At 35.9% G+C, this 17,249-nt stretch overlaps 1 protein-coding gene across 3 annotated transcripts in view; it reads right to left on the reverse strand.

Moving 5' to 3' along the window:
- Positions 1–17,249, reverse strand: part of FBXO38 (F-box protein 38) — a 59,364-nt gene that overhangs the window by 24,008 nt on the left and 18,107 nt on the right. For all 3 annotated transcript variants that reach the window (XM_011985402.1, XM_011985401.1, XM_011985400.1), the window contains exons 4-12: positions 16,292–16,455; positions 15,921–16,086; positions 13,620–13,757; positions 12,059–12,196; positions 9,336–9,429; positions 7,500–7,630; positions 3,957–4,127; positions 2,194–2,336; positions 1,076–1,286 (exon numbers count right to left, since the gene is read on the reverse strand). In XM_011985402.1, the coding sequence (XP_011840792.1) occupies positions 1,076–1,286; positions 2,194–2,336; positions 3,957–4,127; positions 7,500–7,630; positions 9,336–9,429; positions 12,059–12,196; positions 13,620–13,757; positions 15,921–16,086; positions 16,292–16,455 (1,356 nt within the window). The remainder of the gene's footprint in view (positions 1–1,075; positions 1,287–2,193; positions 2,337–3,956; positions 4,128–7,499; positions 7,631–9,335; positions 9,430–12,058; positions 12,197–13,619; positions 13,758–15,920; positions 16,087–16,291; positions 16,456–17,249) is intronic.

Below are 17,249 nucleotides of genomic sequence, written 5' to 3' on the forward strand. Positions count from 1 at the left end.
AAGTAGGAGAAAAATCAGCAAAATGGTTTCAGAGATGCCGAGAGAAGAAAGTGTCTCAAGAGTGTACAAGTCTAGGCAACAATGTTTAATGCTGCTGAGATGTCAAATTAGATGAAAGTCGCGAAATGACCCTCAGATTCAGTAAGACAATCACTAGTGACTTTGCCAAGAGCCAAAGTGGAGAGTTCTATAGGGACCAAGTGAGATGAGAAAGTGAAGACATTGTCTACAGATGATTCTTTTGTCAAAAACTGTATACTCAGAGTGCCCCTAAAGGAAATCATGCCCTGTACACAGTACATCTCATTGTAAAAGCAAGTACATAGTATCGGAGTACCCTATTTCTCATAAATTACTATGTGCAAGAGTAGGCAAATGGGGAACAACAAAAGGATGGCTAGAAAACATTCCTTTTCTAGTTACTAAGCGTGAACTGGGAAACTGGAAAATTTGGTAACAAAACAATCTTACATCACTTCACTCATCAACAGAGGGATGGATGGAGCACCTTCACACATGGGTTGGCACACCGCAAGTATTCAGTATATATTAACGAACTGGACAGACAATTATATAAATGAAATAGAATAGTCCTTCTTAGCTAATGTACTTAATCTGCTGTGTGGAAGTGAAGACCTAATGATTAAAGGTATATGAAAGGTGCCAATGTGTAGCCCATGGTTGGTATTAATCTTTCAGTTCTTCAAATATCCAGAAATGCTCTTAATGTTCATGCTATCCATTGGTCTGGGAGACAATAAAAGATACTCCTTTGTCTAAATCCTGAAAGTTCAGTCTCAGACCTCAAGAGTTACCACTCTACCCTAATTTCCCCGGCATCTGTAATCCCTCCCATTCTGTAAGTATTCTTACACAGTCTGTGGACAAAAACAGTTTTGAAACAAGCAAGAAAAGAGAAAAATTTCACCTACTCCCTCATGTTCCTTATCAACTAACTTTCCTCAGTGTGGAAAGTGACAAGTTGAAACAGGGGCAAAAGGGAACAGGATAAAGCAGAAATACAATACAAAGTAAAAATCATTTCTGTCTGGAGCTCACAAAAGATCTGGGTTACCGTCAGCTGCAAACTGCTGCTCTCCTGGCTGTAGATCTTGCCGAAAGTCATTCTCCTCGTCTGAGTCATCTGGGTGATGGTGATTGTTGTCGTGGATGTTGGCATTGTTATTCTGGGCATTGTTATCGTCATTGTTGGAGTTCTGGTTGCTAACAAGAGCTGATGAAACCCCAATTCCTGTGCCTGCACTCAGACCAACTCGAGCACAACCCTAAGGCAAAACCAAAACACATATGTTTATTAATTTGGGTTAGTATCTATCACTTCATTTTTAATATCCCTTCATTTCACCTTTACATTAGAACTAATATTTATATAGTACTTATTTATGAAATGCTTTCACATACACATAGAAAATCTTATTTAAGGCCTGCAACACTTCAAGATAGATAAAGGGTTACTGGCTTAATTTATAGATGACGAGTCACACAAGGAGAAGAGATCTGCCCAACAGCACATGGCCAGTAAGTGGTACAGCTGCAATTTGAAACCAGGATTCTGACCTCGAATCCTGAGCTTTCCCCATTATATTGTACTGCTTCAACAGTGGGAATGTAACCATTAATAACTGATAAGAGAGAACACAAATGGTTGAAGGATTAAGTTTTTAATTACCTTAACAGTACAAAGTTCTATATGTTAAGCAGTTTGAAAATAACATTTTGTAAAACTGGGCAACCTCAGATTTCCCAGGCTATACAACTTAACAGAAAGATAGCAGCAAAGTAAAACACTCCCCAAATAAATCCTTAATTCTTATTTATACTTTGGGTTCCTAATTAGATTTAATCTACCAATGAATTATTCCACGTAATAATTTCTGTCTTAAATTTCCAGCCTCACCCTCACCTTACCTTTTGTTTATATACTAACAGAGACGGCTTCCACTTACTTCTTCCTTACCCTTCCCCCAGAGAACCCTTAATTCTCATTTAGAAGAATGAGAGGCCATGCATTATTACAACCTTTATGCTTTCACGGAGGCTGGCAGTAAAAAGTCTGACTATAACACTGTAAAGGCATATTGTTGAAAAGAAAAAAAAAAAAAAATCACAGGCTGTTTTTATTTTCTTTCCTGAGTATCAAAATAAACAAAAACTCCCTCAAATGTATCTTACCTTGGGTGGTTCACGAAACATCTGATCCAGTGAAATAAACTCTAGGCTGGGTAACAATTCAATAAACTGGCCAAAAGAGTCCAGCTTCAAAGCATGGCACCGTACTAGGTTGATATCAACCAATCGAGTCCATCTTGAGTGGTCTGTTGAAGAAATGACATGACCAGAGAAAACATAAGTAACACTTTCCCCATTACTGATGAATTTTGATACAGGTCACAAAGACTTTCAAATCCTTTTTTATTAAATAACTTTTCCTTTTTTTCATGACTTCTAAAACCTGATGATTCTAAATTATGATGTTTACATACCTAATTCCATTGTGAGAACTAAATGGCCTGGGGAACATTAATTTGAATCCAATCAGCCCTGATTTAAATGTGATCCACTCAACAACCTACATGGCTTTTCAACAATAGGACACTGAATTAAAAAATTATGGCATATTTATTTAATAGAACATCATGTAGCTATTTCAAAAGAATGAAGGAGAGTTTAATATGCTTGCTGACATGGAAAACTCTCCAAATTATACTTAGTACAAAAAACAAGCTATAGGACAGTGTATACACAGTAAGATCCTTTGGTATAATATAAATTATTTTTAAATGCTACACACATATATGCTGCAATATGCATAATTTGTCCAGAAAAATATACAAAAAACTGTTGATGATGGTTACCTTTGAGAAGAGGAGAGTTTTCATTTTGTACCTTTCTGTACTGTTTGAAATTTATCAAGTGCATGTATTACTTTTATTTTTTTAAGTGTTAACAGGAATTCTGAGTGATGGGATTATAGGCCATTTTTTGTTTTCTTCTTTATACTCTTCTGTATTTAAGAAAACAAACAAACCAAAAACCCAATAAATGTTATTTTTTTAAAGTCATCTACGCCTGCTACATCCTAAAGTTCATATTTCCCAGTAACTTCTTGGTTCAGCAGGGCCAGGGATAGAATTTAACTGCTGCTGGCACATGAGACATGACTATATTAATGAGTGATCTCAGCAGAGGTCCCAGCCCTAAAACAAGCCTGGATAGTAGCTTTGTGAGGAGGTACAGATCCCGGTCAAGTGACTCAACAGCAGAGGAGGCTGTTCTGTAGGTGTCAGTGAGAGGCTTTGTCACAAGTACAACTTTCTCGGGCTCTCAATTTATTTAATGGTTTGTAAATTTCGGTATTTAAGAAGGGCCTTTAAGACAACAGATGACATTACTCTGAGAGGAAAATGAACTCCCACCATAAGGGAAAAATATCAAGTGCAAAAGTCACACTTCTACATATAGGAGATTGGAGGGGTAGGTCTGAAATAGACTGGGATTTCTAGTCAATAGAAATTTTTATCTCAGGTTAATGTCACTCAATGAAAGTTCAAAATACATACCTACTTTGTCCTTTCAGATGATGTGCCATTGTGAAGATAATTCTGAGAAAATAACTACCCTATCCTAAGTCCTAGGTAGCAATGAACTAAGCTTAATTTTATATTCCTAGCCCAAAGAAGTACATATAAAAATCAGGGCACTTGAATCCACAACCTGGAGAGTATAAATTTCCAGGTAGAAACCTTCAGAAGTTTAAAGAGGCATTGAATACACTTCCAACTAGTTATCAAAGGTTACCAGAACTTGTATGAACAATCCAAACGAAATACCTACAGTTTACATTAGGAATGCAATCATATCACACACAGAAAACAAGGACAATTGTATTATTTCAGTATCAATAAAACATAGCTGTATTTGTAAGTCTGTAATACCTGAGATCCAATTGTATGGGTTGTGTAGATGAGGGCAATTGTAAATTGCCAGATATTTGATACAGGAAAAAACTTCATTGACTGCTTTCATCCCTATATCAGTGATGATACCAGGATTTTCTACCACATCAGCCAAACCATACTTCACCAGATCCGCATTAGCCATTCTGCCTAAAAAGACCAATCAATTTTTTAAAAAAGTCAAATTCTTAAGTGTTAGGGAGTGTTACCAATTTTGTATCTTACCAGTCAGCATAAAAAGTCTCCACCATCATTCTGTATCATCTGCTTATCGGGTTCAGGTATAATTTTAGGTTAGATATTATTTACATATAGTAGCACTTCTTGTACAAAATAATAAATTATATTAAAAGTCAAAGGACAGCTAGTAGGAAAAATTACTTCCAATTGTTTAGAGAAGAAAAAAGGCAAAAATTCTTAAAGCATAAATGAGGACATATCATACTGGTTCACACGATGGTAAAGTTTTAGCTTTATCATTTAAAAGGAAAACAAAATCTTAAAAACTCAACTCCCTCACAGTAAAATGATGTTCTTGAAGCCCAGTGTGGACATGTGTAAAGAAGGGTAAACTCTGAGAATTTAAGATTCATTGTTACAACCCATGGCACTGGTTAGTAACATCTATTTATATCCTAAAAGTGCACTTCTTAACTCAAAACACATGCCACTGGGCTTTAGTGCCTACTCTCTGGTCACACACTAGGGGTTTGGGAATACGTAAAGGAGGATCCTTTACGTATCATGCCACTGAGAATCACACCTCATCCCTTGCCTCTTATCACTTCTCCCATCTGCCTGTCCCCTCACACTCCAAGATTCTATTAGTTCATAGTTACATCTTTAGTGTCTAGCATAGTGCTGGGGATACAAGAGCTCATGGGGATACATGTCTCTCACAGTCTGCAATCAATCAATACGCAGGACAAAGAAAATACTGCCGCTCCGGTGAAGTTGCCCTGAATATCACAGGGGTTTACACCTTTAGCTAGAACATGTTTAAAACAATCCATCTTCTCCAAACTTCCAATTTTACTTTCCATAGAGTTTACAGTTTTTCTCCTAGAGTTCCTATTTTTGGTATTTCCTGGCACTTCTTACAGATTTCACCTTAATCCATTCTTTACAATTTAGCTGAGCCATTTTCTTTAGCTCCTGGTAAGGACCTTTTCCCCGCTCTTTGCACTTGAGATGAAACTTGCATTTTCCTTAAGATAGGGTAAACCTTGAACTGACCCTGTTTCCTGGGCACTACCTGAATAAATGCTGTAACCTAACATGACAAATCAATGTTTCGCATTTAGTTTTTTGAGATGACCAACCACGTTTCTACTCTTGGGGCTTCCTGCTTGCCACACTCCTTCAAAATCCTGATGATATCACTTGAGATTCATGTTTGTTTTTCTTTTCAGCCCACAGGTCAGCTAAAAGTAAAAGCTATCATTTATTGAATACTTCCTAAGTGTCAGAGATTGTTGTAAATGTATATATCACTTTTCCCTTGATTCCTCAGAGCTACCCAAGAGAAAAGCAGGAAATCACCTTATCTTCATTTAAGAAATGAGAAGAATGAACTTGCTTAGGTCTCATGATTAGTAACAGACAGGCCTCAATTCTCTCTCCCTCAAGCTCTAGGACTAAATTCCTAGGACTCTAGGGCTATGACTATATTTTTTTCTAAAATTTTCACTGAGTTATACATCTCTATCACTATTATATAAAGCTTACAGATCATAAATCCACATGAACAAAGAACTCTCTAAAGATTCATCTTTAGGTCATCGCTAGAAGACAAAAGGTGATGTTCCTATTTATTTATTCTGCCAGACCTTTTATAACAAGAAAGTGACCCAAGTTTTACCAGAGGCCAGTCACCACTTCTTGGGGAGATGCTTCAAATCTAAATTACTGAGAAGAGAGAAACTAAGTGAGAGAGTGTGAGTGAACAGTGACCTCATGACATTGTCCATAAGAAGTACCACGCACCTATTCTGAAACAGAGAATCCTAGGCCATCTTTGGAGGGACAGAAGATAGTATGTATATGGAAGAAATGGTTAAACTGTGGCAAATAAGAAGAGAATGATAGTACAAAGTTCAACGTAACAGACTATTAAGTATGAAACAGAACATGAAACAAGTTGTGTTGAAAACTATGAGATAATGATAGTCAAGAAGGTATTTTTATGCTATAGAAAACGTTACGTTGAGGAGAAAGAAACACTACAGGAAAATAATTGGTTATAAAGATAACACGGGAAGACAATTCTTCAGTAGACCTAAATTTGGCCATCCTGAAGGTACACAATTTGTCAAGTTCTGAGCTTTTGGGAAAAACAGAAACAACATTATAGAAGGAATATCAACTTCAAAGCTAATAATTTTAAGTTACTATACAGACACTGCAGAAACATAGGGAATGTTAGATACTTCATTCAAAACCAGAAAAGCTTGATATCAAATGTATTAATTTTATATAAAATCATTGTACTAGTTAGCATTTTAAGCTATTTTGGAGAAAAGCTGATCTTTTTCAAAGCTGTACAGATTTAACGTGAATCTAATAGTCAACTGTCTAGAAAAGGATGGCTTAACTTTTTAAAGTAATCACCTATATTAATGAGTACCGTGAACAACAAAAAAGTAAACAAACAAAAAACCCACAACTATTATTGTAATATATACATTAGAAATGAAAAAGAAAAACAGTCATGTTTTTTGAGTGGGACTGTCCTGACTGGAAGAATTAAGCCTTCTTATGTTCTTCTACAACACAAACTAGATCCAAAGAAAAAATGTTATCTGCTATGATGATGAGAGTTCAAGAAAGACTTGTTGCAAATCAAGTGGGAAGAAAATGAATTCTTGAATAAAAACATGTTGGTGATGAAAATTTTCTTTCATATCTTATTGATGCCATATGGAAAAATAGTTTGAATAATGAATTGACATGCATTCAAACCCAAAGAAATGAGTTCTCAATTGTAAATGCGTAAGAAAATGCTGTGAACAAGCTTTCCAACAGCAATCATCATTAAATGAATACTGACCATTATGTGCTCACACTATCTGGAAAATCCAGAACCCCCAGCGGGCTTATTATGGAAATGAAGAGCATGGGCAGGGAATGGGACCTCATCTGAGAGGACCATCAAAAGCTTCAAGAAGTGTGGCAGATCAAATTCAACAATGGAACCAAGGATGACATTCTGTGAAAAAAATGAAGCAGAATGGGAAAGAAACGTGGGCAGTAAAGAGGAGACAATATCAAATGTAGATAAGGTTCTTTTTCTGGTGTATTGTTAGTAACTATATTTTCTATAGTATGCTAAAATCAGAGGCAATATGGAAAAAAAATCACTGACATTTCTAATTTAAAAGTTTATTTTTCAAGACGTGAGAGCACCTAAGATTTTAAGTTGTCTTATGTTCAAAAAGACAAGGCACAACCCCAATTCAGATTTCAGTTTGTCAAGTAAATTTCCTACAGTAATTCTAGGAATTAAAATGAGATAAATCTTACTCTGTAGCAAAAACTCATCTACATATCCTAGATGAAGGGTTTCAAACTGGGGGAACTCCAATTCTGCCATCTTTAGGGCAGAAAAGACACCATCTTTGGTTAGGGAAGGCTGGATCCGAACTTCATGTAACCTGTGAATAAAGAGAAAGAACATATCAGAGTAAAACAAAAACCACCAGAACCAAAGATTCCTCCTAATATAAGTGTATTAGTCTGTTTCTATGCTCCTGACAAAGACATACCAGAGACTGGGAAGAAAAAGAGGTTTTAATGGACTCACAGTTCCACGTGGCTGGGGAGGCCTCACAAACATGGTTGAAGGCAAAAAGGAGCAAGTCACATCTTACATCATGGCAGCAGGCAACAAAAGAGAGGCTGTGCAGGGACACTCCCATTTTTAAAACCATTGGATCTAGTGAGACTTATTCACTATCACGAGGACTGCATGGGAGGGACTACCCCCATGACTCAGTCATCTCCCGCTGGGTCCCTCCCACAACACAAGGGAATTATGGGAGCTGCAAGATGAGATCTGAGGGGAAAGAGAGCCAAACCATATCAGGAAGACTCTGAAAGAAGTTTATGACTTTAGTGAAGTGTCACAGATGTCAACAACTTCCCTCCCACCTCCTCCATTGAAAAAACACAAAAACAAAAACATATTTTCTTCAAAGGAGTATCTGCAAAGTGTAAGGAAATCTTAGGCAGTACACTGAAGCTATACATTAAATAACAATTAATTACAGGTAAGACTCTTATACCAAGTGCTTTACTAAACCTGAAAAGTCAATGTGAGAATCTGCACCTGGTGCTGGTATTTGACATTTTGCTTAGGCTAGCTGTTAATGTTGCGTTTTAACCAAGAGTATAGTTCTGTAGTAGGTAACAATACCTACTTAAACTTAGAAACACTTTTATTTTAGACCCTGAGGTATTATTCTGAGGGACTAGGCTCAGATTTGTCAACGCTGAGGTTTCCTAAAGCTTGCAGTCATTATGAGGTGTGTATTATGTAACTGCAGAATTATCTTAATTCTTAAGAAGGGTAAGTTTAAGTTGTGTTCATTATTTAGAAAGACATTGAATTATTTTTGGATTGACATGAAAGATGAAAGAGTGGTTTATTTTTCTTCCTTGATAGTTCATTTTTCACAATGATTCTGTAAATACATGGCTAGGATTTCTGGGAAAAAAAAAAAAAAAGAAACACTTATTTTATTTACAATCCTAATCAATAATCTCTTGATGGAAAAAGCTTTGTTTTTGAATAAATTTAAAAAATGCTTAATTTAAAGAAAATACTATAAAATAAAAGTGGAGGTAGAACACTGATATGTAAGAAACAGTAAATGTGGTATAGTGATACAACCACCTGGTTAAAAATTATTGATGTGTTATAAGGTCAGACTTTGGAAAAGCTGATTTAAAACACTGATTTCTGAATAGCAAATATTATCACCAAGTAATTAGAACAATTCAGAAAATCATCCAGAGATTGAGACAATGGTCCTGAGAGGGCTACAGACACCAGAGCTTCAATGCTAACTTCTGTTGGACTCTTAGCCGTTTCCAGAAATTCCACTGCTTTTCTCTGATATGAGACCATGCCACTCTGGAGCTTGCTAGTATGCAGCTCAACTGGTTACCAGTATATAACATTAAGACTACCATGATGTTATACTCATCTGTTATTTAAACTTCTTTGTATTTTAAATTTGAACAAGGCTTGATCAAATGTACACACATATATACACACACGTTCCACAATTTTTGGTAAAACAGGGAAAGACACAATTACTTCTAAAGTGAAAGACACAATACAAAGAGGAAACATACCTACGGGCAGCAGTAATGATGAGGTAACCAAGATCTACTTCAAGAGCATTTTTGCAAGCTCCCAGAACAATAGTGTGCAAATTTCTAAAACCACCTGAAGACAAGGAACAAAAACAAGTGTTTCTTTTGACCACAGTATTTTTAGTGAAGTACTTATATACTATACATTATAAAGTATTATCTTAGATGATAATTATTGGTTTAAAAGTAAACCTCAGCTTTGTTTTTGCATTGAAATTAATATCTTAAGATGAATTATAACTACTAGTCACCTAAAAGGAGATGAAAGCAGACCCTCATTTTGACAAGACACTCTGACGGCATCTGAAAACTACTCTAAAAGATTCAGACTGTTAAGTAAGGATTTTTAGAAAGTCAGTAGCTGATGAGATAATTGTAAAAAAAGAAACCCTGCCATTTCTGGCCAAATTTTGAACCTCCAAATATCATACGGAACAAGACCAGAACCACTTTAACTGATTTTTTTAATGTTTCTGAAACTTGTATTTACCTACAAAAAAGAACATAAATTACTAATTTATAGCTTAAAGAAATGACTGACTTATCCATTTTAAATTTGTATAAATAAAGTCAAAAAGTATGTATACTTTTGCGTCTGGCTTCTTTTACTAAACATTCTGCTTATGAGATTCATCCATATCGCTGTGTAGCTGTAGTCTGTTCATTCTTATTGCTGTACAGTATTTTGCTACATGAATATGCCACAATTTAATTATCCATTCTCTTGACGACAGGCATCTTTCCATTTTGGGATGATTAGAAACAGTGCTTCTGCGAACAATCTTAAAAATGTCTTTTGGTGAACAAATGTAAACATTTCTGTTGGGTTGAAAGCCAGGAATGCAACTGTTGCTATGTGTATGACCAACTTTAGTAGATACTACCAAACAGTGTTTCAAAGTGGTTGTATGAATTTATATTCTGACCACCAGCGTATGAAAGGTTCTGTTGCTCCACATCCTAGCCAACATTACTGTTTTTATCTTTTTCATATTAGTCATGAGTAGGCATAGTCATTTTAGTGCTTGAATATCACACTGTAGTTTCAATTTGCACTTCCCTAATGATTAGTAAACTTTATCGTTTTTTCATGTTTACTGGATTCTTGTGTGGAAACTTTTCTATTCAAGTATTTTCCCATTTTTTCTATTGAGTTGCCTGCCTTTTTCTTATTCATTCCAGGAGTCCTTTATATCTTCCCAAAACCCGGTGTCTGTATTGCAAACAGCTTCTCCCTTTCTGTAGCTTGGTTTTTCACTCTTTTTTTTTTTTTGAGACTGAGTCTCGCTCTCTCGCCCAGGCTGGAGTGCAGTGGTGAGATCTTGGCTCACTGCAAGCTCCACCTCCTGGGTTCATGCCGTTCTCCCGCCTCAGCCTCCAGAGTAGCTGGGACTACAGGCGCCCGCCACCACGCCTGGCTAATTTTTTGTATTTTTAGTAGAGACGGGGTTTCACCGTGATAGCCAGGATGGTTTCCATCTGCTGACCTCGTGATTCTCCCGCCTCGGCCTCCCAAAGTGCTGGGATTACAGGCATGAGCCACCACACCCGGCTGGTTTTTCACTCTCTCAATCATGCCTTTTGATGGACCAAAAAAAAAATCTTAATTTTAATTTGGTACAGTTTATCAATCTTTTCTTTATGGTAAATGCTTTTTGGTGTCCTGTTTAAGAAGACTTTGTGTACTCAAGGTCAACCAGACATTCTTCTAAGTTATTTTTTTAAATTTCTTTTTAAAAATTGTTCTCATCTGAATCTATGATCCATCTAGAATTAATTTTTGTGTGAGGTATGCTGACTTCTTGAATAAAATATAAGGCAGGGTCGCCCTTAAAAATCGATTAGAGAAGAAAAGTCTCTGTCCTGTTTTTCTTTCAGGACCTTTATACAAACTCAGCTTTCAGCACCTCTCTACAGGTCTTCCCTCTAGTGAATGGAGAGAGACCTTCTTTTCGTTTTTGACTTTTATCTTGTTAACTACCGCCATCATTCAAAATACTGCTGGTCTTAGGGGTTGTTTCATCCCACTGGCTAAATGTAATACAGTACACTTACACCACACTTGACTGACAAAATGTCTAGAAATGTAGTGTTTACTTTTCTTAGATTTCAACAGTATTAACTATAATGCTGTTTGTTAACAATGGTACTTGATGACTTTCCATTTTATTTTAGAGAGCCAAAGTTAGATTTTTGGTTTCCAACTATTAATCATCCATTTTGCTAATCCACAATTTTTTTTTCTGCAATGAGATGATTAACATAGAGCATATTCTGTTATGTATTATTTATCTATTATTATATGATAAATATTAACATTACTAATGCCTAAATTTTTTTGGAAGCCTAGGCTGTACAAGTTGTAAAACATCATCAAAGAATGCTAGAAATCCCTGTTAACATTTCTAAGAAAGATTCCAAATATAAGAGGAGGTATTATTAGCTATGCAAAAGTCAAAACAAGCCAGAAAACACGTCTTATCACTCTACTGTCTATTTTAAGAAAGTTTAATGTGCACCAAAAGAAAATGAACACTAGCTATGCTCATGGTTACTTATTGTCCATCAAATACACCAGAGAAAGCACAATTACTGACAAGCATTTTCTTTTTAAAAGACTTGCCAGGGAAGTTAAATAAAAGCTTAATGATTTTTTAAAGTTGACTTTTAAAAAATAGTTAGTAACAAAAGAAAATGAATACCTGATCTCCAACTGTCTTCAACAACATGTTGGATAAGACCTCCAAGGAAAGGAACTCGAACCATTTCTAAGTGTTCCAAGTTTCGGGCAGAGGCTAAGCCTGTTACTAAAGGGACATATTTCAAGGAATTTGTGGGTCCTAGAAAAAAAAAAAAATCTTTGATAGAACAATGTAAAGTGCCTTAAAATGAATTTCAAATCAGTGAAAGGCATGTATAACGTAACTCTATATCTTAAAATGACAGCCAAATTGGCTCTCTGCAATCTAGTTCTTGTTACAAATGGAAGTGTTAGCCTATTAACCATATATTTACTCAGCATAAAGGTTTTTCAGTAACACTGGAGAGAGATGTAGTATTCTGTAAATTCTCTAAAGGCTCAATAGTTTTGAACCCAAACTAACTAATGGGAAAAAGTCAAGATAAAAATTTGATCCTTCAATCAAGTAAACAGCTCAATCATTTAACCATCTCTATGACCAGTGTTGCATTAGATACTACAGAAGATCACAAAAGATATGGTCCTGTCCATCAAAAAACGTGCAGCTGACATGGAGCTAGAACTAACATAAACAATTACAGAAGGATAAGAAGGCAGACTGCATCAAGTATAAAAATAAGATCTGCCATACTCCATGAAAAAGAAAAAGAAAGAGGAGAAAAGTAAGTTGGAAAAGGCAGAACCTGAAGAATGCATACAAAAAAAGAGGAAGAAAGTGCACATCTCAGGATAAGGCAACAATAATCCAGCATAAGAGAAGACATTGAGGTGGAAAGCTGTATGGTTGTCCAGGGAACAATGAATAGTCAAATGTGATGATAAAAGAAGGTATATCTTGGAAAGGTGTCAGAATAAGGCTATCAAGAGGGGTGCTGGTTATTTTGACCTTAAGCAGAGTAGTTCCCCCTTAATGCTCTAAGTGCAGGGGTGTCCAGTATTCTGACATCACTGGGCCACACTGGAAGAGGAAAAATTGTTTTGGGCCACACATAAAATACACTAACATTAAAGATAGCTGATGAGCTGGAAAGAAGTGGGGGGTTGGGGGGGGGGAAGACCGTGTGTAAATTTCATAATGTTTTAAGAAAGTTTAAGAATTTGTATTGGGCATCATGTGGGCTGTGGCCAGCGGACGGTGGGCTGAACAAGCTTACTCTAGGGCAACAGGGACACTAAAGATTTCTGTTTAGAAGGATAATACCATAAAAGCTATGTTTAAGGTAGATTAAGGAAGCCAACTATTTACATGCAGAATGATTCAGAGACCAGAGACCAGAAACAAAGAATACTGAAATTTAATAAAACAATCCTATGAAAAGTAAAAAGTGCCTGTAAAAAATACAGATATGCTGAGTTGTTTTTGTTTTTGCTGAGGTCAAACGCAAATCATGTTTCTAATGTCTTTAAAACAAAAAGTACATTTATCTTCACAAGATGAATAAGTTATAAGACATAAATAGTAATAGCATAATATAATTGTATTTACAAATCTAGCTAAAGTTTGCTTCAGGATATTTTTAGAATAGCTTATGTTTAATTCCACCATAATTGTGTACCATTACCTGCACAGTTCCTCATGACGAAAGTTCTTAAGCTGATACAAAGGAAGTCTTTAAATGGCTGTGGTTTAGTAAGTCTTACCCACTTCATATAAAGGTGCCTTAGCATTGGGATACAAGGAATTTCAGGAACATTCACCCCTAAAACACAAATATAAAAAAGAACAAACAAGAAAAATCACAAAACTATACTACATTTTGCTTATAAGTTCAAGAGTCTATTTTTCATATTAACAGTTTAACTGGTCAAGGATTTTTATCAGAACAAATTACACAAAATCTATTAAGTTTGCCTTATTTAAAACAGGTTTATAAAGAACCATAAACCGACTTAACTTTTTAGAAAAGGCCAATGGGAAGATAGAGTTTAAAAAGTATTTCTATATCTTAGATTAGCACGTAAGTGTTTCTCATAATCTTACAACTCTCCTAGGATATATTTTCCCAGAAGAGGTAAAGTGAAAATGGATTATCGAAAGCAAAACTACAATGATGGAGATGGAACACACAAATTTACTATTTGACTACTAATGTCCACTGCCCCCCAGTAGGAAAACTAAATTTCTCAGTGCAAAGTCAGCGAGGTGGGTTTAAATATGCAAATAGATATTTGGAAGATAGCCAGACACAGAGCTTTAAAAGCTGTTTTCTACAAATATATGAATCTTAAGACTTTGTAAATATGTGGTAGAAGCCAGCCAGCATGGCTCTGAGAAAAGCAGAAACCTGCCAGTCATTTATTTTAGAATTTCAGATTGGTAAAGGTAATTTGATACATGGGATCCATGAGCGGCTTAATACTAGAAATCATACCCACAGAGGACCACGACCAGAAGAAGGGAGGTGTAGCGTGAGGTGAAAAAATACAGGAAATACGGACGAAAGAAGATAAAAGCCAAGGAAGGGACACAAATTTATTAAAGAAATCCAAGGATCCAGGATGATGGCATTTAACAAACAGTAGTTGGCAAAACTATGTAACGCAATTTTTAAATTTGGAAAATAGAAGCTCTGCTAGCAAGAATAACTAGAGAATGCAAAATTGGAGTGCTTGAATAGTCAGTTCTTTAAAGGCTAAATTCTGCCAAATGTTCTTATTGTAACCTACAAGGATTACCCCTTAACTTGTTCCTCTCAAAATAGCATCACTCTGCTATTTAACTCAATTTAGCTTGAACTACACACACACATAGTACAGCAACAAATGGGAAGTAAAATTAAGGATGAGACAAAAGGACAAAAAGCAGAAGTGAGGTACAGATTGAGATGTACGATGCAGAAGTCACAAAGGTAAGTTCAGCATCTATTTTAATACTATCAAGATGGTAGTAATGATTGTACTGATTAGGAAACCCAGGTGGCAAGAGTGAGACAGATGCAGAGAAGACAGTATATCCTAGGCCCAATCCACTTTCTGTCCCAAACTCTATAAACAAAGGACATAATTGCCCATTCTCTTGGTAATGTTCATTATTATTAATTTACCACACCTCTGCATCACCATAATACAGTGTTAAACTGTTAAATGATTCCCATAAATTAATGCATTTTAATAAAACTTAACCTGTACTTATATTTGCAATGAACTGTGACAGGCATTATAGAAAATATAAAGATATGAAAATAAGTCTTTGACCTTAAGGAGCTTATATTATAAGTTTCAGATATTACAGAATCCTTATATCTAAAAATCCAATTTCAAACTAGACACCACTCCCTGATCTTATAAATGAAGGGTTGCTAGAAATCTTTACTTTTCTCCCATAATTGTGTATCTAAGTCTTATTTAAGACCAACTCCTTATCATTCCCGATGCCCTCCCTTTACCACCTGAGTTTCAGAAATTTCCAATTCTTTGGACCATCCCCAATACCTAGAATAATGCTGAAAACATATATACTCTCTCTCTCTCTGTGTGTGTATACATATATACAGAATAAAGTAGTAAACAAATATTAAAGACCAGACTATATTAACAGGGACCCCCGAATTCCTTTCAGTAGCGTAAGCCAAAAGTGACAAATTTGAGAAAATATTTACACTTTTTACTTAAGTTGAAGCTATTGGTATATAATTTCAAAGAATATTCAGATAGAGAATATACACTTGGTGAAACAGTATTTCCCTCACCCCAGTGGATCTTTAATGGGAAATCTGAATTTTTATACAGGTCTTGAAAACATTTATTTTGAAGTCATCAATCAACAAAGCCATCTCTAAAATTCTCATTATTCTTTTTCAGTGAATATTCAGGTTATGTGGCATTTCAGGGAGTTACAACTGACCCAAGAAACATGTACTCACCAACTAAATGTAAAGTTTGAATTTTGGCTCCTATAGGAATTTTCAGTTTATTTTCAGGAGGAATTGGAAAGGCTCCATTACGATTACGGAATTTCCCCAAAATATGAACATGGGGCATATATGTCCAAATGGATTCTACCAATTCCAAATGAGAAGTTTCCACACCCTAGAAAATAATGCCAAAGCAAGCATAAGAAAGGATTTTAATTTAGCATCCAAAGCTTTTATTTCTGTACCACAAGATGCTAAGTACACAATGGAACTTAAAAGTTTGTAACAGATGATTTGCATGTGAGTAAACAAGTCTATCATTCTTTGGTCTATTATTTCATCAACAGTTGATGCCAAAATGTCCAGCCAGGTGCACTCACCACTAAGTTTGGGCATGCCTGCAAAGCTTCTAGGACTCCTGGAATGCTAAAAGCCTCATGGCCCCTTACTCTTCGCCTCTCAAGGTATCGAGGGTGAAGGCCATATAGCTGTTCAACATCTGGCATCTTCTTTAATAGTGTTAGAAAACTGGAATCTGTAAAGCCTGAGAAGTTCAGAAGTATTTAGAGCCAGGTTCGTCTTTCTGTTCATTAACACTTACTAGGCACTTCTGATTTTTACCAAAAGTTAAAAAAGACTTCCTTTTCAAATTTCCGTAAGGCTAACACTAAAGCTGAATAAACATAACAGAAAATATACTTCTTTAGTAACAGAGGAAATGTGTCAGAAACTCCACTTAATCTGAGTTAATACTTTATGGAGGAGGCTTTTATTATTGACTGTTTGGTTTTTGTTTCTTTTAAGGCATGGAAATCTTCAACAAAGAACACACTTTTAACCCAGATAACTTGGACCTATTTGGTGGATGGAGCGGGACCACCCACCTGATCACCACCACCCTCCTCCTCCCCCACGGGTACTCTCTTGTCTGTAAATCTTTCAGGGCTCTGCAGAACACAACTAAAAATATAAATAAGATATGATCCTCATCCTTAGGAAGCTCACAGTTCTGACCTAATTCCTATCTCAAATTATTCTATCCATTTTCTAATAATTACTCTGATACTCTGTCATATGTTTAACTGTTACTCCCCTGCCATTTTAGACAATTAATTCTTTTGAAAAAGACAGATGCAAGTCAGCTAAGAGAACCAGAGTGATCCAATCTCAGGGGATGCTGCTGATAGGAAGCTATCTATCCAGGAGACCATAGCAGGAATCAACAAGATGGGAACAGAGAGAGGTAGGTTACTTCCACAGCAGGAGCTGTTGGTTAAGTAAGTGGGGAGACAAGTCTCATATGGATGCTATTTTAATCTGTTACAAGGGCTTTTTTAT

Source organism: Mandrillus leucophaeus, unplaced genomic scaffold (genome assembly GCF_000951045.1).
Source record: "Mandrillus leucophaeus isolate KB7577 unplaced genomic scaffold, Mleu.le_1.0 Scaffold282, whole genome shotgun sequence".
In the NCBI taxonomy this organism is placed as follows: Eukaryota; Metazoa; Chordata; class Mammalia; order Primates; family Cercopithecidae; genus Mandrillus; species Mandrillus leucophaeus.